At 46.4% G+C, this 21,239-nt stretch overlaps 1 protein-coding gene across 1 annotated transcript in view; it reads right to left on the bottom strand.

Annotated features, from left to right (window-relative positions):
- Positions 1 to 21,239, bottom strand: part of WTIP (WT1 interacting protein) — an 84,018-nt gene that overhangs the window by 39,683 nt on the left and 23,096 nt on the right. Inside the window, exon 2 of the mRNA XM_083870497.1 lies at positions 13,126 to 13,227. Coding sequence (XP_083726623.1) covers positions 13,126 to 13,227 — 102 coding nt within the window. The remainder of the gene's footprint in view (positions 1 to 13,125; positions 13,228 to 21,239) is intronic.

A 21,239-nucleotide genomic window follows, 5' to 3' on the forward strand; every position in this document is an offset into this window, starting at 1 on the left:
ACAGGCTGCCAGGCCTCTCCAGTCATGTCACACACAAACACAAAAACACACTGAAGCTACATCTTCAGTTGTCACTTGGCTTTGTGGAACATGGAACAGAGACTGAAATGCTCTTTGTCACTTCCTCGTAAAGGGTGGGTTATTCATTGCCATAGGCCAGGAACAGCCATTTTGTGGGTGAAATGCTAAAGCCCCTGAGCACCCACCACCCAAAACAATGGTAGGAGGTTACTCTGACCCATGACCAAAGGACACAACCAGTTCTGAACCCCCAGTGTCCGTGAGAAATGGAGTGAGAGGCCCAAGTGTCCAAATGTACTCAACACCATTCCCTCCTCCCTCCTCGCATGCCCTGAGCCTGCAGGGATGTTTGGGACAGGTGAGGAACATGGAACTACACCTGAAGTCATTACACTCCTGCTCTCTCCACCAGCTGAAGAAGATAATCCTCACTAATTTGAAGCCAGGAGAGCAGGTAAACCCTCACAAGAGAGTGGGCCAGCAAGAGGGAGCTGTTTAGGGGACAGCCCAGCACTGATTTCCAGCCCAGCACCAAGAGTACAGGACACAGTCCATCAGACACCAGTCCTGGGAACTGCCAAAGGGAGCCACTAAACTCCCTATAGAGGGAGCAGCACTGGATATGGATGGGCTGGATGCTGATCACTGGTGAGGCCAGGGCAGGGTTTGCTTCAGGTTTCCTTTCAGAAGGCACTTATACTGTACCTAACTCAAGACTGTGGGATCAAGTTAGTAAGCATGACAGTTGTCTATTTTTACTTGTGTCAGTTCAGTGTAGAGCACCCATGTGTAGGGTTCAGGCTGGTAAAATAACAGGAATTTCACAAAAAAACCCCATAAAATCATTCCTTACTGTTTTTGGCATGGTGTTCACAATCAAAGCCATATTGCAAAATTACACAGTTTTTATACAACTACAGGGAAGAGACTCACCTGGGGAAAAGCACAGGATTACTGTCAGTGCTATGAGAGCAAGCTCCTGCTGCCCAGCTCAGAGCTCACACTGCCCTCCGTGAACTCAAGACTACCCCAAGACTAACTGAAATGGGATTTGGCCATGAGTGATGATAAATCTAGAAAGTCCCAGAAGTTTTGGTCAAAGTCAGGATTTTCAGGAAATGAGATATTTATTGGAAGCAAGGGAAAAAAATAGTTTTCTGGCCAAGATTGAATTTACTGAGTTTCTTCCTGTTCTGTGTTTTAAGGGAGTGAGGCAGTGAGGGGTGGTTGGAAACAAGAGCTCTTCATTACCTGGGTTAAAATGAACTAAAATTTTCTGAGAATTCCAAGAGAAGGAGAAAACATCCACTGCTGGTAAATAACTCTGACCTGTAGAAGAGAATTTACCAGAACCAAGCTGGCCAGTCTGTAACAGTAAGTTTATAAGCAGGCAAAACATTCAGGTCATGTCAAATACCAGGGGTTACCAAAGCACTTTCCTTGGTGCCCAAGGCCAGCCCACTGCTGCTATAATCGGCCAATCCTCCTGAGTCCTCTCATTTAAATGAGAAAAATTTATGGTTGTTTATGTAGGCTTCACGCCAAGCCTGTTTCTCTGATAAGCTTCTCTGGTGCATTTGTGTCTCACATCCGATTTAGAGTCCTCTGAATACTGGAGACAGCATTCCTTGGATACTGAAAATAAATTAAAAACACAACATTGGGCTTGGACAGAGGAATGGGAAAGCTTTTGACGTGGCCCAGGCACTAAGGGCTCTTGGGAGCAGTGCTGGGAAAGCAGGCTTTTAAAAATCTTGCATTAGTCCATTTATTTAATGATATATAATCCTCAAACTGGTCCCCCATAAACTGTAAATACGCATTATTTGAGCAAGTAATTAGTTTCAGTAGCATGCAGTAGCAGCTGTATGGTTTGGCTGCCAGACACTGCAAGTGTTTCTTCCAGCAAATGCATCTATTTGTGATATAACAATAATTACTGAAAGATTTACAAAACTTCTCATTTCTCCAGTGCTTTGAGCTCAGGATCTCCACATAATTTCAAAATATTGAAAGCAGCACAGTATCACCCAGGTGAGGGAGGTGAGAAGGATTATGTCCACATGAGCCAAGCCAGACAGGCAAAGGGATCTGTCCAAGAGGACAAGGAAGCCTTAGCAAGTGGAGCAAAACCCTGTCCTCTGCCTCACTGGGCTGATCCACCCCTTGGTGATCACCAACCTACCAATCCTCTCAGCTAAGATTTTTTCCTCTATCATTTGCCAATATCTTCAGCCAGAAGAAAGCCTCAAACACAGAGTGCTGAAGTCTGCTGCAACTGCATATTTTATAAATGTGAAGATGAACTTCAGCAAAAAAAATAAAATCTTTATTTTGTTTTGTACATGGAAAAGATTCTTATGGGAAAGAGCTTTTCTAGACCCACAAGAAGTCAAAGCATCCTTAAGATGAAGAGTGGCAGTGGAAGCCTTTGATCTGTGAAATGAACTTGCAAGGTAAAACCCAGGCTGCCTTCTGGTGAGAACTTTAATGTGTTTTCAGGCCATACAGACAACTCTCCCTGGAAATAAGCAGTTAACAAGAATTAAGGATGAGATTGTAACCCAGCCTGGAAAGGGGGCATGGCTGAGGAGCAAAGCCAGACCCCTCCTGTCAGACAGCACAGGAGATGAAGGTAACAGAAGCAGCAAAAACCAGATCTCCTGATCATGCTGTGTCCTCTGCTAAGAGCTCCAGTCCTCGTTAGGCTGGGCCTGCAGAGCTGGACTGAGAGCTGGCCTGGCAGGAGGGGAGAGGTCCTGTCCCTGCACTGTCACCAGAAAATAACAAGTCCAAGACTAGAAACAGCAGGGAAACAGGTAACAGGAATAAGAATAGAAAACTATTTTGAAGTTTGGAAAAGGAGCTTTGCTGGTGAGGAAGGACAGACCGAAGTTTCCATGGCTGCAAAGTGGTATAATCCTGCCTCCTTGATATGGCGATGATGAGCTGCCAGCAGTCCTTAGACACTGGGAATTCCAGGAAAAGCTAAAGACACGCATAACAAATCAAAATGGGAAATTACCAAGCTACAGTAAGATTCCAAACAGTGCCAGAGGAGCTCACTGTTTTCTGGATAAAAAGGTACTGACAAGGAGTTAAGATCTTGACTAAAGTCATCCACTGCCTATTTGAGATGGAAAACAAAAGATGCCCACGCAAAAATAGTAAGAAAGTTTAAATTCTTCAGTAGCAGAGCAGACACATCAGAGCAAATGCAGGCAGAAAGATAAAAAGCACAACACATGGGGAATGGAAAACTTCCCACAAGATGCATCAGACACAAAAACTGAAGTTTAATCCTTCCAACACACCAGGAAAACAATCAGGTAATGGTGGCCCACAGACCACGGTTTGGTCAGTCCAGAGCAGCAATGGTGAGATCAACTCCAGGGGTAATAAAAGGTGGAGAGTTACCCAAATGCCAGGAGAGGATCCAGGTGAGAGACATGGCTTTAGGATGAGCTCAACACATGAGAGCCTGAATGTTTATACACATTGACAGGTTTTGTATGAGAATAAAATGAACTGAGAGAGGGACCAGGAAAGAAACCATCGGTTGGTTGGGGGCAGGAGAACAGATTCCCCGAGTGCTGAAGGACAAAACTGACTAACTGCATGTGTGGACATAGAATTGACTTTTTGTTGAAGAACTGATGATGATCTATATTACATAAAAAATTATTCCAGAGTTTAGTTTGCAGGTTTAGTTTTCAGATGAGCAAAGATCAAGGACACCACTAAAGCATTTTTTGCACTTGGCAAAATATATAGGGACAACATACAAGAGAAACAGATCAACCGAATTACAGGAAACTAAGCCTTCTCCTTTAATTAATTTTCTTCCCCACTTTTTCCTTCCACCTGTTTTCTGGAAACATTAAAAAATTACAGAACCTGGAAATGGGAAACAGAAGCATCTGTTGACAACATCAGTGACTTGCCTGCACTCTGTTCTGGATTATCTGGATTTCTTCTCTTTTGAGAGATGAACTCAAGAGCAACCCAAGGGAATCTCTTCTTTTGTAGAAACTGAGGTGTGTCCCAATAAAACATTTTAAATGGGTAGAGGGGAAGGTAAGAAATGACAAAAAATTAGTAGAAGAGAAAACTGAAAACCTAAAAGATGTGGGTTTCAGAGAAGACCATAGAGAGCAGCAGATAAAAGATGCCAATAAGGAAACAGGGAAATTTGACCAAATCTTGTTACTTTAGACAATAGGTGACATTTCAGACCCACAAAACTATGCAAAGAAGTGACAAGGTTCTCTGGACTTCTACAGAAATAAAAAACAGAGACAGAAACCTTGTTAATTAGAGCATATTTTTTGTACTTTATGTGTTTTCCAACCTTTGAAAGGATCACAGGTGCCATCAGTGAATGGTTCCACATTATGAATACAAAAATATTGTGGAAGGAATACATCTATGGTCAATCAATGAACACAGAAGAAAGTTTCCGTCATGAGTTGCCAGGCAACCCCCACCAATTAAAATAACCATCAAAAGCCATATATTTCATGCTGGAATCATTAATAGCAGAATGCAATTACAGCCTTTCAAGGAAATGAGGAGACAGGGACAAACCATCAGCCAACTATTGATCACAAGGCCTCTGATCATCAGAAATAGAGAAGCATTTCCCAGTTCCCTGTCAGCCAGGTACTGATCCCACCACCCTTCCCTGGGGCTGAGCCTCCAGATCTACCACGGCTGCTAAAGCAGCTCTCAGAGAAGAGTGGCACTGTACCAAGACACACACCCCCAACAAAAAAAGCTTTAAGCACATGCATCTTCAGTATCTGGGATGTCCCCTTGGAAGCAAATTAATCAGATGAGACACCCCTAAAAAAACAGGTTCTCTCCTAGAGCTGAACTAAATTTAAACTAGTCCCAGAATTGAAAACATAACATATTTACAGCACAGTCTGTAGAAGGGACCCAGCAATGGACTGCTTTATTTCCAGTCCAGCAGACAGATCAGTGCCCTGCTGGGCCAGAGCTACCTGGGGCAACAGACAGCAACGCAGAGAAATACAAAATGCCTCCTAAAATGTAAAACCCGACAACATAAATTTTAAATAAAGGAGAATTTCCTGTGTCTATCCCATCTCAAACATTTCTGACGACCCTTTTCCATTCTATTGTTTTTGTTCTTTTGAAGCCTGGGATATTATCAGACTAACCGTGGATGAAGAAAAAGCATTTTTCTAGCAATCAGTACCCAAAGGTGCTTGGGTTCTTACATGGGCTGGTATCCAAGTTTGACTTTTAATTAAAACTAATATTACATTCCTTTGCTGAGACTCAGTCGTCTTGCAAAGGGACCCCAAACCATGTGAAGCCAGCTGTTATCTCTGCCATCCAGTGCTTCTTTCTACAGCAAGCACCTCCCTTTCCTGAGTTCTGCACTGGAGGTTGGCTGGGCCTGCTGCTGCAGATAGACCTGAAATGGCTTTATCCATCTGTCCTGATAGGCGTTAAATGAGAAGTGTGGGGCTGAGCACAGGCTGTAACTCATCCCAGAGATGCAGAGTGACTCAGGCAGAGCTCTGCCCTCCTGCAGCAGCAGCAGGAGTTATCTCAGTGACACGTCTACATCAACCACAGCGGCACAGACACCAAATCCTCCCTCCTACCCGCTCTCACGCCTCTGCACGGCGCTCAGCTTTTCCTGGGAATCACATCTCCAAGGATCTGCCCCACGCACAACAGAACCTGCTGCCAGCTCCAGTCACAGCCTGGAAACCACCAAACATCCAGGTGGCCACAGATTCGATCCAGCCACAGACAGGAGCTGTGGATGAGCAGCAATTGCAGGGTGTGAGCTGAGGGAGTCAGGAAGGATGTTCCCTCAGCACAGCACTAAGTCACTCCTCAGCTTGGGCCCCGAGCACCAGGTATTAGCCAGTGCCTCTGGCAGGATTACAGACCAAAAATCCCAACATTTCAGCCTGCTCCAACCCAACAATATGTGGTTAGCAAATGGCAGGGAAAAGTGCACAAGAACATGAGCTACCCAGCAGCCTGTCACTGCACAGCCCCTCACAGCAATGCCCATGAGCCCCTCTCCCTTCAGGGTTCCTGCTGGGTTTCCCAGATGCCCGGAAGAGTTGCACAAAGTGGCTGCAGAAAGATGAACAGATACTGAATCTGCAACTAGGTCAGTGAAAAGCCAGTCATGAGGCACCAAGGGTGAACCACTGACACAAACACACACATTTGTACCACTGTGATTACCAACTGGTGACACTGGTGGACAAACACTGTAGAGCTCACAGATTTGACACTGAATTCTGTTTTATTTTATGGGAAAGTCACATTTACAGACAATTTAATTTGCAGCTACAAAGCAAGTACCGGCAGTATGCAATTTGGATGCAGCGACTCATGCCAAACTTATAAATACACTGTGGGGACAAAACAAATACGAATTGAAAATGAACCTTCCACTGGGAATTTGAGTATTTTAAAAACCCACCAACTGCTGTAAATATACACTGAAGGGACACAGCTTCCTTCAGATGTTCTGTGCCTTACTACCACCAAGAGCAAACAAAGGTTCAACATGGGGCAGCAAATACGCAAAAGACCATTTCCAGTGTCACAAGGAACTTCTCTGGGACATGAGCAACCTCCTACTAATAGACATCTACACCCAGTAGCACTGAGTGGCCTCAGACAGAAGTGAAAAGGCAGGTTGTGACTGTGGCCATGAACTGACTCCCTTTTCCCATCTGCTGGGGGCACAGGCTGGTTCAGAAGTGCTTTTCATATCCTCAAAGTAATAACAATACTCCCACTGTGGTTGTCCCACTTGGGCCTTTGAAACCAGCAGCTCTTTCAACCCTGCCTGGGATCCCCTCCCAGAGACCTGGTTGAGCTTGTGAGGGCTAAACAAAGGCAGCAGCATTGCCCATCATCACATAAACTGTGACACCTTTACCAGCTGTCCCTCAAAAAAAAATCCAAGTGCTGTCTGACCCTGTGAGTGCTCTGGGCTGGACAATAGCCACCAGGTGAGAGCTGCATCCCTTCAAATGCTACAGTTTACTTTAAGCTTCTGGTTGATATTGCCATGATTTTCTGTGCCTTAAAACCAGCAGCAAAAGCTCCAATTAAAGATGAACACCATGCTCATGCATTTGCTTTCATGTAGAACATGTTCCTGGTTTTTATGGTGAAATACCTTTCAGCTTTGAGAATAGAGCCTTCAAACCCTAAGCTCTGCAAAGCTCATTCCCTGACCAAAGCTCATCCTCTTACACCCTCTGAGTTACAAACAGCAAACTGATACTCCTCATTGTAAGGATTTATTTTACTGCAGTTTCTGCCATCATTGCCACTGGATTAAAATATTCAGCCTGAAAAGACGCTGTGGACAACATTATGATCTGCAAAACTGAAGGTGCCTGGTAATTTCTCTTCTTTAATGAGTATCAACCAGAGGCCACGAATTCCTGCAACTGTTCACCTGCACTTAGATCACACAACCAATTGGGCATTACAGCAAGTATCCTTCAAGAAATCCTGTTATGCTCTGAAATACTATCAAGAGGAATTAGATGATGAGCTGTTCAGGCAGATATTTTTTATCTCTCATCTTCAATAAGCAAAATCTGCAATTGAGCTCCTGCCAAAGCTAAGATTTTATACTTAACAGAAGGGACAGGTTATGTTGTTGCCCGAATTAACATCTGTTATTTAAAATTCAGCACAGCAATTTTACATTTGACTAATATAACGTATTTAAACACATCTAAGTGCTTTGCTGAATCAAGGTCTAAAAGAATTTCTGTTGGTGTCAGGGCTGAGAGAAAATCTGCATTTAAAAGCCATCCTAACAAGCTTCAGTTGTTTCCTCTAAGAGATTGTGAATATAGTTCTACATTGAAATACTTGATCTCAGGAAAACAGATCACTTTGGCTTCTACCTTAAATGAAGAGAATTATTTGACTTTTGGAAAAAAGCTATCTGAGGAGCATGGCTTTAGGCAGAAGGCTGTAGGGGTTTACAGAGATGTGGCAAAAATCTACTGAGCAAGGATCTGAGATGCTGAACTTGCTCAGTTATGAGAGCAAGGCTCAGCCATCCAGAGTCCACTGAACACATCTGAGAGGCACAACAGCAGCACATTAAACATGTCCAGTAAGTCATCTACTCTTCCTTTCCATTTTAATTCCAATCTCATCTTACTGGTGCAATCTCTCTTTTTTGAGGCAATCCTGTACAACTCTGAATCAATATATTACTAAGGGTTTTCCCAAAGCTGCCAGAACCTAGGAAGACAATTGCAAGATTTACCATCTGAGCATTTTACCAAAATGTCTAGAGGGGATAGAAGTCTCCTGTTTATTTACTGTGCACCTGAAATGCCTTCTAACCTTTTCGCACTCATGTCTTTAAAGAGAGAACCACCCTCACTGCAGGAGACCCCTATAATCCCATTCCATCCCTACACCTCTACACTGCAATGCTGGAGCCCCCACAGAAGTGCTGAGCCTCTCACCTGAGAGGCTGTTTTCGGGTTTCCTCTTTATTACAAGCAACACAAACCCCCAGCAATGACATGATAAACAAAGGTGGAAGTGGGAAAGGACAACACTGGGAGTTCTTAGGAAGGCACAGGATGGCCTGTCCTGGCACATGCTGCCCTCTTCAACCAGGATACCCTGACAGATGGCACCTGGCACTGAAACTGAAAGAACTCAAAGAAGTGCCTAAGAAAGGGCTCTGACTCAGGCAGAATTTCCACTTCTCTGCACAACTGCAGTTGTCTTTGCAGAGTTGAAAACACTCACTGCCAAGTGATGAAATGAGGCCTTGGAGGCTACATCATTCATTATCACATTTCAGCCTGAGTGGTCTCCAAACCACAACTTTTCCCAAGGGTTGGAAATATTATTTTATTTATTTATTAATTGTAACTGGTTAACTATTGAGCCCTTATCTAAATCAGATATCTTCAGGTGCAGAATTATTGTTCTTTGGTTATTGCCTCTTATTTTCTTCAACCATTCTATTGAAAGTAAAACTGAAAACTGCTGGAGGTGATCACAGATAATTCTTGTTATTTGAGGGGAAAAAAAGACAGACTAAGAAAGATAGGCACTCTCGTGCTCTTATTCTCACATTTCTTATTTGCGTTCTGAGGGCGTGGCCAGGTTTTGGAGGTGGGTGTCTCTGTGAGAAGCTGTCAGAAGCTTCCCCTGTGTCGGCAGAGCCAATTCCAGCCCCAGGACGGACCCGCCCCTGCCCAAGGCCGGGCCCAGCGCTGACAGCGGCAGCACCTCCGGGGAACATTGAGGAAAGGGCAGGAAATCCCCGTGGAATTGCAGCTGGGGGACAGAGAGCAGTGAGGAGACGGGAGTGCAGCAGCTCTGCAAAGGCCCAGGGCAGGGCAGGAGGGGCAGGAGCTGCTCCAGGGGCTGCAGCTGAGCTTCCCCCAAGGCCGGGCTGCAGCCCAGGGAGAGGCGGCTGTGCCCCTGCAGCCCTCGGGGTCCAGGAGGGATCAGAGATCCCCCTGCAGCCCCTGCAGGGCCCCACACCGAAACAGGGGGCCCAAAGGAGCCTCTGACCCCGGGAACTCCACTCTGGAGCAGCTCCCGGCAGGACCTGGGGCCCCGTGGAGAGAGGAGCCCAGGCTGGAAGAGGTTTGCTGGCAGGACCTGTGAGCCCACAGGGGACCCGGGCTGGGGCAGCTCCTGAAGGACTGACTGCACCCATGGAAAGGGACCAGCCTGGAGCAGCTCCTGAAGGACTGACTGCACCCATGGAAAGGGACCAGCCTGGAGCAGCTCCTGAAGGACTGACTGCACCCATGGAAAGGGACCAGGCTGGAGCAGCTCCTGAAGGACTGACTGCACCCACGGAAAGGGACCAGGCTGGAGCAGCTCCTGAAGGACTGACTGCACCCACGGAAAGGGACCGGGCTGGAGCAGCTCATGAGCTCCCTGTCTCCTGTGGGAGAGACCCCACATTGGAGCACAGGAGGAGTGTGAGGAGCCCTTTTCCTGAGGAGAAGGAGCAGCAGAGACAACCTGAGATGAGCTGAGCAGAGCCCCCATTCCCTGCCCCCTGCACCACTTGGGGGAAAGGTGGAGAAAGCTGGGAGTAAAGTTAAATCCAGGAAGAAAGGAGGGGTGAGGGGAAGGTGTTTTAAGATTTAGTTTTTATTTGCCATTCTCCTACTCTGATTTGGTTGTTAATAGATTTTTTGTTTTGCCATGTCAGTAACTGGTGAGAGATCTCTCCCTGCCCTTATCCCAACTCACAACCCTTACCTTGTATTTCCTTTCCCCATCCAGCTGAGGAGGGCAGGGATGGAGTGGCTTTAGTGGGCACCTGGTGTCCAGCCAGGGCCAACCACCACATAAACATGCACAGGAACTACAGCATGGACACTGATTTCGGCAAAGAGAACCAATGGACTTCTCTACTCTCCTGTCAAAGGCTCACAAGGAGCACCAGTGTGTGGTGTGACCCCTCGCCCAACAAAGATCATTAATGATCACCCAATTACCTAAAGCTTGGCTTAACTTAAAACATTATCCAAAGGGACATTTGGACTTAATTTGAAAACAAAGAAGAACAGAGAATCTGCCACTTCTCTTGCTATTTTGTTCCAGCAGTTAATCATCCTCATTGCAGAAAAATTGTCTTTGATTTCCTATTTGAACTGTGTAATTTCAGCCTCCAGGAAAGATCTCTCTTTTGTTTGTCTCTAGTACATATGAGACCACTTTCTAATGCTGTTTTATGGTTCATGTACTTAGAAGCTCCAGCCACATGTCCCTTCCATAATTTCAGATACCCAAAATACACTGGGCTCTCGTGATTAGCTTTTCTCCAGCCTTTAATCATCTATTTAAGTTCTTCTGGGCCCTCTCTGGTTACTCTCATTGATTCAAAGGTGGGCACCAAACCTACAGCTCAGGATTCTCACACAAGTCCCAGCAATGTCATCTCTGTTCATGAACTGCAGTTCTGTGGGAAGTCTCCATTTGGTTGCTTGCCCATTGAGCTCCTGTAAAGCATTTTTGGCACCATTCTCAAGGGTGCAGTTCCCACAGGCATGCATTGGTCCCAGGGTCTGGATCTACTGCCACTGTACTGAACCACTCTGGATTTTCCATGGGATGCACAGCCCAAAATACAGTGAAAAATGAAAGAGTTCATGCACCACCCTCCTCCCAGCTACCCTCATGTTGATCCTATTTCAGAGCTGAGAGGAAAAGCTCTGCTTTAGACACCCTGAGCTTTGATCAGGTGTTTTAGCTGCCCTCAGGCACTGCAGCCCCTCTCCAGTGCCCACACACTCCCCTTCCAACGGGGTTGTACCAGAGGTTGCAAACAGGAGGAAATCCAAGCTCTTCTCAGTGGTGAACAGTCCTGGTGGGCTCTCCAGCCCAGAGCAGCACAGTGAGAGGCTCAGAAGACAACCTGGAGCATCTCCCTGTGCTTTGGGTGACTCATGGGAACTTGCCTGAATCACCAAATTCCAGGGCACTGAAGGGTGGGGCAAACAATGCTTCAAGTGGACATGTCTCAAGTTGCCTTGTGGTAGGTGAACACTAGCCACACACATCTCTCCAGAACAGTCAGAAAAGCTTGTTGTGTGTTTAAATAATTGAGTTGCATTTGTATTTTGCTGTTAAAATACACCTATTGTCTCTTATACGTTTTTCTAAGGAACAGTGACCTGCATACAGAACCTCATGGTAGCAAACATGTAGCCTGAATACTTAAAAACAACATTTCTGCCCCAGAGAGGAAGCTGGAATTCACCCATGCAATTAGGTTAGGTTAATGCTATGGATAGACATTATCTGATATCCTATTTTGTAATCCTTTGCTAAGCAGGATGCTGTTCACTTTGGGAGCCAACAAAACAGCTTCTCACTTACTGTCGGACCTGAGCAATCCCTGAGGGTCTGAGTTCAACCCCGCATCTGGTAAGGGTCCAGAGTAATTTAGAAAGGTCACTAAATTCTACATTCAGGTTGAAGGTTTCTTTAAACCAATCTTTATCAGTACAAATCTCAGCAGAAAAGACAACACTTCTCCTGTCAGAAGTGACCTTTACAATGTTCTTCTAATTATCAACTTATTTGGTTCTATGCCAATAATCTTTTACTCTTTTTCTAATCCTTAATTAATCTTTTTTATAAACAATCATTGCTCAGCACATTCTGCTCAGAATAAAATTTTTGCTGTGTTTATGTATCATAACAAGATCTTCAATATCCAGGCAAATATTTTCATATATAAGGAACCTCATTAGATGGGTTCATAAAACAAGAAAAATCACCTAACTCCTGAAAACTGAGCTCTTACACTTCCCTTGAGCTTGGTGGGAATTTGTGAGCTCTCAGCAGTTATAGACAAGACACTGAGGAAGTCTCCAACTTAAGTTCAAAATGCCTGACTTAAGGCACACTTCTGAAAACGCTGCCCTGAATTTTCCATTTCCCCTGGCAAAGCCAGGACTTCCCCAAATCACACACAGAAACATCTCTTTCAGACTAAAAGGAAAACCTAAAAAGGTCCCGAGAACAGCATGGAGGAAACAGTGATTTAACATCTAGTATTCCCCCACAAAAATAAAATCTTGTAGTAGCATAAGACATTTCAACACACAGTTTCTATTTGTTCTTGTCACATTCAACCGTAAGTGAAAAATTTTTGAGCACTGTGCAAACACAGAAATGACAAATACACGTGGCTGACTAGACTTATATTTGCAAATAGAAAGTGACAAAAATGTGGTTTTGGCTGAACAAATTTTACTTTTTTTCTATAAAAATGATACATGCACATTACAGTTCCATAAACACAAGTGATTTAAAACATATAGTGCTTCTAACAGCCAGGTTGAAGCCATTTTGAAAATGCAACCCTTCAAACAACCAAACACTTACTTTTCTGGGCTGCTACTTAGGAAAACACCATTGAGCACTTACAGATGGCAAATAAAAAACAACTTCTGAAGCTAGAGGCCTGCGTGGGAATTGTGCCTGGGGAAGCAGGCAGGATGAGGTCTCACTTTGTGCACTGGTTGCTAAAGGAAGCCACACAAGAAGGGCATGGCAGATCTGACTTACCACAAGAGCAGCACGTGAAGCAGTTGGTATGATAGAGGTTACCCATTGCCTGGCAAGCCTGGCTCGCTCCATACACACCTTTTCCACATTTTATACAAATACCTACAAAGCAGAAAGAGAATCAAAGTTAAAATCCTCCACAGCTCCTGAAAACAGCTCCAGGCCGTTGATTCACAACACTCATGATACCCCCATCAGGCCTTAAATCAATGAGCTCCTCACCCTGAATAGATTCAAGTACCCAAGAGAGCAGCAGGCGGCTGCAGTGAAACAAATGCATGGAAATTAACCCAAAATTAAGGGGCGCCAAGCCTCTGCTGGTGTTTCAATGCAGGGAGACTGAGGCTAGCTACAGACAGAAACCCAGAGGAGGCAGGTGCAGCCAGAAAGGACAGAGAAATCCACACACTCCCTGCAAACAACTTTGCCAGTCCAAGAAATAATTCAGTGAGACCTTCACAACAAAGGGCTCTACCACATGACATTCAGCAACCACTGATAAAACAACAATTCAGTCCAAGCCCAAAAGATTTCTTCTTGGCCCTCTCCACAAACACAACATCAAGCACATTTGTCTGCAGTGAAAGCCACTGGGAAAATGGATCTGTCAGTCACGTTTAGTAATTGCTTAATTCCCCATGAACAGAGGATGTAACCTCATAAACACAACCTGGCAGCTTATCACACTAAAAAGAGGCAAAGCCTCTGCTTTCCTTTTGGTCTCAGGGCAGAAATTCAGGCTTGCAGCTGTGCTGAGTGGGCTCAGAAATTCACCTTTACTGCCCATGCCTGCTCCTGGTGATGCCAGGGATGACTCCCACTCCTCAGGAGACCAAAGCACCAGGAGCCAACGAGTCAGAGGTCAGCTCTACACATGGCAAACTCACATGATCTCAGTAAGCTCTACAAAGAGGGTTTTTGGGATGGTTTGGTTTTGGGGAGTATTTAAAGCTATTTCTTCAAAGTTGGTTGGGGTTTTTTTGAGAGAGTCTTTTGCCTATGCCTATTCAGAGTTGTACCTATGCACCTATGCATAACCTCTTTAAATTCAAACCGAGGAAGGGAATTAATTCAAAGATCACTTTGGTTTTGTATCCCTATATATATATATATATAGAGAGAGAGAGAGAGAGAGTTTAAGAAAAACTTAAACTCTAAGGAATCTATGTCCTTCTGTCACACTATTGGGACTACTGATTTTTAAGTTTTTCTGAGATCTCCATAGGTCTCTATTCAATCCTAGCAGGACAGTCCATCAAGACAAGGCTGGCGATACTTTTTAAATACTAGAGTAGAAAATAAAAATAGAGTTGTTTTTTTTTTTCTTCAAACAACTCTAAAGAAACTGATGTGTTCCATGTGTGGTTTGAGGCTCTATTTCTACAAGTGCATGCACGAGCTTGGCATTAATCATTGGAACCAACAAAACTGCCAATATACCTAAGAACCTAGGAACTGCAAAACTACAAAACTGGGCTTTTATCTTCCAGAATTCTCCCCTACTGTGCTGTGAACATTCAATGCAAGTACATGCAAAATAAAAATGCAAGTTCTTTGGGGGAAGATTGGTATATTATGAACAGGTGTTCCCCTCTTGTCCTGGGAGACACCCTCCATGAACTTCTCCAGTGTGAGAGCTTCCACAGGCAGCAGTCCTTCAGGAGCTGCTCCAGCCTGGTCCCTTTCCATGGGTGCAGTCAGTCCTTCAGGAGCTGCTCCAGGCTGGTCCCTTTCCATGGATGCAGTCAGTCCTTCAGGAGCTGCTCCAGCCCGGTCCCTTTCCATGGATGCAGTCAGTCCTTCAGGAGCTGCTCCAGCCCGGTCCCTTTCCATGGGTGCAGTCAGTCCTTCAGGAGCTGCTCCAGCCTGGTCCCTTTCCATGGGTGCAGTCAGTCCTTCAGGAGCTGCTCCAGCCCGGTCCCTTTCCATGGGTGCAGTCAGTCCTTCAGGAGCTGCTCCAGGCTGGTCCCTTTCCATGGGTGCAGTCAGTCCTTCAGGAGCTGCCCCAGCCCGGGTCCCCTGTGGGCTCACAGGTCCTGCCAGCAAACCTCTTCCAGCCTGGGCTCCTCTCTCCACGGGGCCCCAGGTCCTGCCGGGAGCTGCTCCAGAGTGGAGTTCCCGGGGTCAGAGGCTCCTTTGGGCCCCCTGTTTCGGTGTGGGGCCCTGCAGGGGCTGCAGGGGGATCTCTGATCCCTCCTGGACCCCGAGGGCTGCAGGGGCACAGCCGCCTCTCCCTGGGCTGCAGCCCGGCTTTGGGGGAAGCTCAGCTGCAGCCCCTGGAGCAGCTCCTGCCCCTCCTGCCCTGCCCTGGGCCTTTGCAGAGCTGCTGCTCTCCCGTCTCCTCACTGCTCTCTGTCCCCCAGCTGCAATTCCACGGGGATTTCCTGCCCTTTCCTCAATGTTCCCCGGAGGTGCTGCCGCTGTCAGCGCTGGGCCCGGCCTTGGGCAGGGGCGGGTCCGTCCTGGGGCTGGAATTGGCTCTGCCGACACAGGGGAAGCTTCTGACAGCTTCTCACAGAGACACCCACCTCCAAAACCTGGCCACGCCAGCCCAGTACAGTCACACCCTTCTAGAACAGAACTGCTTCAGTTTAGAGCAGCATCAACATAGCCATCAGTATCAGCTATGGAGTGTAATCAGATTAATTGGGATAATGGCAAGTTTAAAGAAGTATTTTTCTTATACTATGAATTCCAACAGTGAAATAGAAAGACCATTCATTAAATCACAGGGTTTATTGGTGTTTATATCTTTAACTCCCTCATTTCATGTCATTCAACTAGCTCAAAATCCTGGCACAATGTTGCCATTTTAGACTATTTGTCAAATGAAATTATAAATTTAAAACCCAATACATCCATTAATGCTTTTTAAAACCTTAAACCTGATTTCAGAAATTTAGGGATGCAAAAGCTTTAAGATTAACAGTTACCCAAGCTAAATTTAGTGAGACAAACTAGCTGCCATCCAGATCCATCACTTTATTGCAAACTTGTTAAGAAAATGCCAGTCCTTGGGCAAGCTCAGCCCTGACACAAGAAATGGGAATTTCAGAACATTTGTTGCCTCATCCAAGGCTGCTAAGTCTATTCATTCATTTGTAACCAAATGTTATGGAAAAATCCTCTATTTGCCATGGGTTAAAGGTTAACTGATCAAGGATGGCTATTGATTACTGTGGACACTGTGACTGGGAGAGGTGTCCTGTGAGCCAGCAGCTGCAGGAATTGCTCACTCTGGGCAGCAGCACAGAGCCCAGGACCCTGCTCGCTGTCCCACCCTGTCTCCAGGGCTCTGCAGGGACCCTGGGGCAGGAGGGGCTGCACAGAACGGGGTGGGGGCACACCTGGAACAAGCCGGTGTCACCTCAGCATCCAGCCCTGCTCCGATGTCTCAGTTCACTCTCGGCCATGGGGACAGAGGAAGCCCCTTTGGAGCCCCCCAGCTCCCTGGGCACTCCTTGCCTACCTTTTCATGCCAACACTGGCAGCTGTTGATTATCTGGCTGGCTGGCAGGTTACACTGACAGAACTACGTTTTCCCATCTACACTTACAGCTCTTCAAAGAAGAGCAGGAATCCACAGTCTGTAACTCCGGCAATTCTGTCTCTGAGCTGTTGTGCACAAATCTACTACAGTCCAAACTGCTTTGATAAATGAAAGTTATGACTTCATTTCTTTGCCACTGCTGCACTGAACCATCAGAAGCAAAAAGAAGGATTTGTTGTGGATGTTAAACTTGCACTGGGTCTCTCCAAGCAAGTGATTTGTTAGGAGCGGTTGTCAGTTTGTTAAGTTGTTTTCTCCCAGAGCGTAGTCATTAACTCCAGGAATGAATGACCACAGAGATGATTAGCATACTAAAAAAGTGTATGTAAAATTCCGGAAGTGTATTTTGGAAAATATATCTGCAGCTGCAATGTGAGTTTAGTGTGAGCTCATAACTGCCTAGGAAAATCCCTGATTACATGGCTGCTCAGGTCTGCTTTTCCACCAGTCACAGCCCAGACTGCACACTGCGGGCTTGTGAAGCCTTGACATAACAGCTACATCACTTTTCCCCCCCTCCCCAGATTTAATTCCAAGGCTTGTTAAACCACCTATGAAGAATGTTCTGTTGCAGAGCAAGCATGTCTCATTTCTGACACTTCCCTTGACATGACTTCAGATCAACTTCTGCCTTTATAGAATCCCTTGCCCCTCCTGACACCTCAATTCTGAGCAGTCAGCTGTACCCCATATCTTTAACACATCAGCTGTATGTTTCTACCCAGGTCATCAGCTCTCCTACAGATCTGGTGTCTCTACCCAGAAAAACACATTACAGGATGTTGCATATACTCAAAGTTGCCATGAAGGTTGCTGAGCCAGGAGCTCAGCATCACAGCAGCCCTTGGCTGGAGATACTTTCACACCCTCACAGAGTGTTTAACCAAACTAGAGATTGAACAAACACTCCGTGGAGCAGAGCAGAAGACCATCAACAAAAATGGTACTAGAAAGAGAAGGAGCTCCCAGAGACTCCCTGCTAGACTCCAGCACATGGCCAAGTGCTCCTCACATCTTTAACCAGTCCACTTCCCTGAGCTGGACCACATCAGTGAGAAAATCATCCCTGGACACAGGCCAGGCAAGCCTTCAGCACGGCACAGCATCTGAGCAACTCATACACCAGCACACACAGATGTCAGCACCAGCAGAAGATCACACAGGGATTTTCTGATGCGTTCAGTGACTTGGCTCCAGACTTGAGACTTGGCTCCAAATGCATTATAACCACCAAAGGTATCAGAAATAACCTATTTTTCAGCCTGCTGGTTCTTGCAAGAGTTCCTTGTAGCAGCCTGTGCATTACAAAAAGTCCATTTTGGGACCTGTACATCAGATCCTATAATGCTCTTTTGGCCATGCCAGTACAGGCTGCTACTTCATAGAGACTTCACGAGGCAGCCAGAATTAGGAAAAAGACTGATAAATGCCACGCATATCATGGCAGATATTTAACCAAGCTTTGCCCTCAGATACAGGGGGAATTTAGCCTGTGCCTGATGCCATCCTTATGTAACCTAAACACAAAGGTTTAGCATGAATGCAAAAAAAATTGGTACCACATGGCCCCTCAACTCCAGCAGGCAGCAGCTGTGTGAGCTGGGAGCTCCACAGACTGAGCACCATGCCCCAGGGATGAGCTACAGCTTTACTGTCTTACAGCCACACCATATCTCCAGGATAACTGCTACATGCTGCCTACAGTAGGAAACAACCAAGCCCTGTCATCAAGAGTTATGGTAAAGCTAAAATTAACAACTAACACATGGCACAGATGACTCCCTGCCTGCCTCTGCAGTTCTGGGAAAAGGGTGGATGAACATCATGCTGGGCCACTGCAAAATCCCCTTTTCTTCTCTCAGACAGGACCATCTCTGCACAAGCCCCAAACAAGATTCTCCACACCTGCAGCCTATCCACGGCACAGGGGCAGGCAAATGGACACCCATTGCCATGGAGCAGGGAGAACAAACCAGGAGAGAAGCCTCAGCTCCAAATGAGAAGCCAAACTGCAGCAAGAGCTGCAAGAGCAGAGGGCTGTGGAGGGGCTGTGTCAGACACCTGCAGGTGCCCCTGGCCAGGGGAGGTGCTCCCACACTGCCTGCAGCCAGTAATCTCACACAGGGTGCTATCACCTGTAAAATGTGTTCTGCTCAGAAGCCAGGTAAACAGAGCTGCCCTGAGCCCAGGCAGTGGTGCCACTGCTGCTGCAGCACCTGCTGAGCTCCCGGCAGCTCCCCTGCATGGGCTGTGGCAGCTTGGATTGAAGAGGTGACCTCAGGGAAGAAAAATGCTCCTTTCCTTCCAAAAACCACAAGAGGAGGGCTTTTACAACACACACATCATCCCTCAGGCACAGAGAGAAGACACAAGGCACCTGCATGGGGCAGAGCCAGGCAGAGTGAGGGAGCAGCCCAGGGAACCCTCCCAGCCTCACCCACCATGGGCAGCTCTCACTGCAGGGTCTTCCTCTGCTACCTGGCAGATACCTGTCAAATGCACCAAGGATTCAGTATCTAACACAAAATGAAATCTGGTACGTACAAGTTATAAATAAATACAACCTGGACACGCCCAGCTGCAACATCCTGTGCTAGGAATGATGGAGGGATTGCCTGGCAAAGCAACCAGCACTGCCTCTGCCCCAGGCAAGAGCAGGAGACACCACAACTTGAATTAAGGTTGAAAATGACAGGCTAAGAAAAGCGAGAAATACTCAAGTAAATGTTTTAGGCTCTCCTGCCAACCCCCAGCCCATCCACACCTGGCACCCCAACACCCAAGAGGGAGCTGACCCTGTCCAGCAGCACAACCCCAACTCCAGCCTGGAAGTTGCCACATGCTTACTGCAGTGAATGTGCTGGAAAAACATGGGCCACAATACCTAACACAAATCACAGCTTCAGCAAAGCAAGGCAAGAAGCAGCCTATGAACTGGGAAACTTCTTGTTGTCACTGTTAAAACCTTGTTGAGATTGCCCCCAACCTTACTTTCATCCTCAAGGAATAAACAATAAACTATTTAGGCCTTTGAGATATGCATCTGCTGACTTAAAAAAGATCTCCATCACTTTAGTGCCTCCCTCCTACAGGAGGCTTTAATCAATTAATACACAGGAGGGATGCATACATAGGATTTTACTCAGAAAAATCGAAATTTGAGATAATTTTTGTTTGGTTACAAATGCAGCAAAGTTCATGTTCACTGGAAGTTTTGCAGAAACAAAGCTCTAGGTTCTGGAAGAACTTCCATTACCTCCACTCTGCCTGTTGCTTAACAAGGCTTGTGTGAGACAAAGCTGCTGGGAGAGGTCACAGCCGCAAAGGAAGGCACTGGGAGCAGTTCCAGGAATGACAGTGCTGATCAGAGCATGGGAGCCAAACTCTACCTGCCTGACGGATCAGCGCTGCCAGCAGGACTCAGCCTATTCCTGCTCACTCTGAGGGCAGCCATACATGATGTCTGCTCTGCTTTGTCCTCAACCCTCATGGAGTTTCAAACACAGGGTGAGGTGGTGGGTGTTTGGGAACACGGGAGGCCACAGAAAAATCTCACAAACACCACCCTCCCTGAGTCCCTGTTTCAGCAGCTCTGAGCCCAGGGCCTGTCTGTGCTGGTGAATCAAACCAGCTGCAGTCCAGCTCTGCAGAGTGGAGATGCCAGGGGAGCCAGCACCAGCCCCAAGCAGCAGCTGCTGCAAACTGCGAGGCTTTTGTCACTGCTGAAGTAGATCCACCCCGTGGCTCAGTGAAAGCCCAAAGCCAGCACAGCAAATGCTTATTGCTTCATACAGTCTGTGAAATGACTGCTGTGAGGCATGAAATGACTGACAGTCTGCAGAGCTCAGCCCACCCCAGTCTCTGCAGAGTCCCCTCTGCACAGGGCCTCGGATGGCACTGGGCCGAGTACAGCCCCATGGGCACCCACACTCCTTCAGTGACACTGATGCTTCCTTTACAAACATTCATTAATTTCTGTGTCTTGATGTAGTGCATGGCACTTCCAGAGTAATTTATACTCCTTATTTAGCACTTATAGAAGAATCTTTTGCCACTGAAGTGGAAGACAGAGGAGTTCTCGTGGCTGCTCCATAGGCTGTGCAACTTTGGGTTGCTTTGTTCAGAGCTCAGCTGACTGCTCAAGGCTCATGCTCACGTTGACAATCACAGCACGAGAGGACTTGAAAATGACTTCAGCAACAAAGTACTAAGCAAAAATAAAGACAGAAAAAAATTGTATTTCTAAAAGCACCTTGTGATGACTGGGATTATCAAAGCAAGGAGCCATATAGCTGGGGTGGTAAAGGAGGGCACCACTTGCAATGAATAACTTGGAGGAAAGGTCTGTAAATCACAGTCCCTGTCCTACTGCCTCTCCACTGCTGAACACCTGAGTGTCTTCTGTGGACATGAGTCCTCTTACAGCCCAAAAGGACCAGGTGAACAAGGCCCTTCAGCTCAAATCGCACTCATTTTGTCTGGAGCACAGCAAGTGTAATCACATTTATAATTCAGCCAATTGAAGAGTGTTGAATTTCTAGCAGTGTAGGAGCAATCAGAGGAG

Source organism: Zosterops lateralis (genome assembly GCF_965231275.1).
Source record: "Zosterops lateralis genome assembly, chromosome: 12".
NCBI classification, from domain to species: Eukaryota; Metazoa; Chordata; class Aves; order Passeriformes; family Zosteropidae; genus Zosterops; species Zosterops lateralis.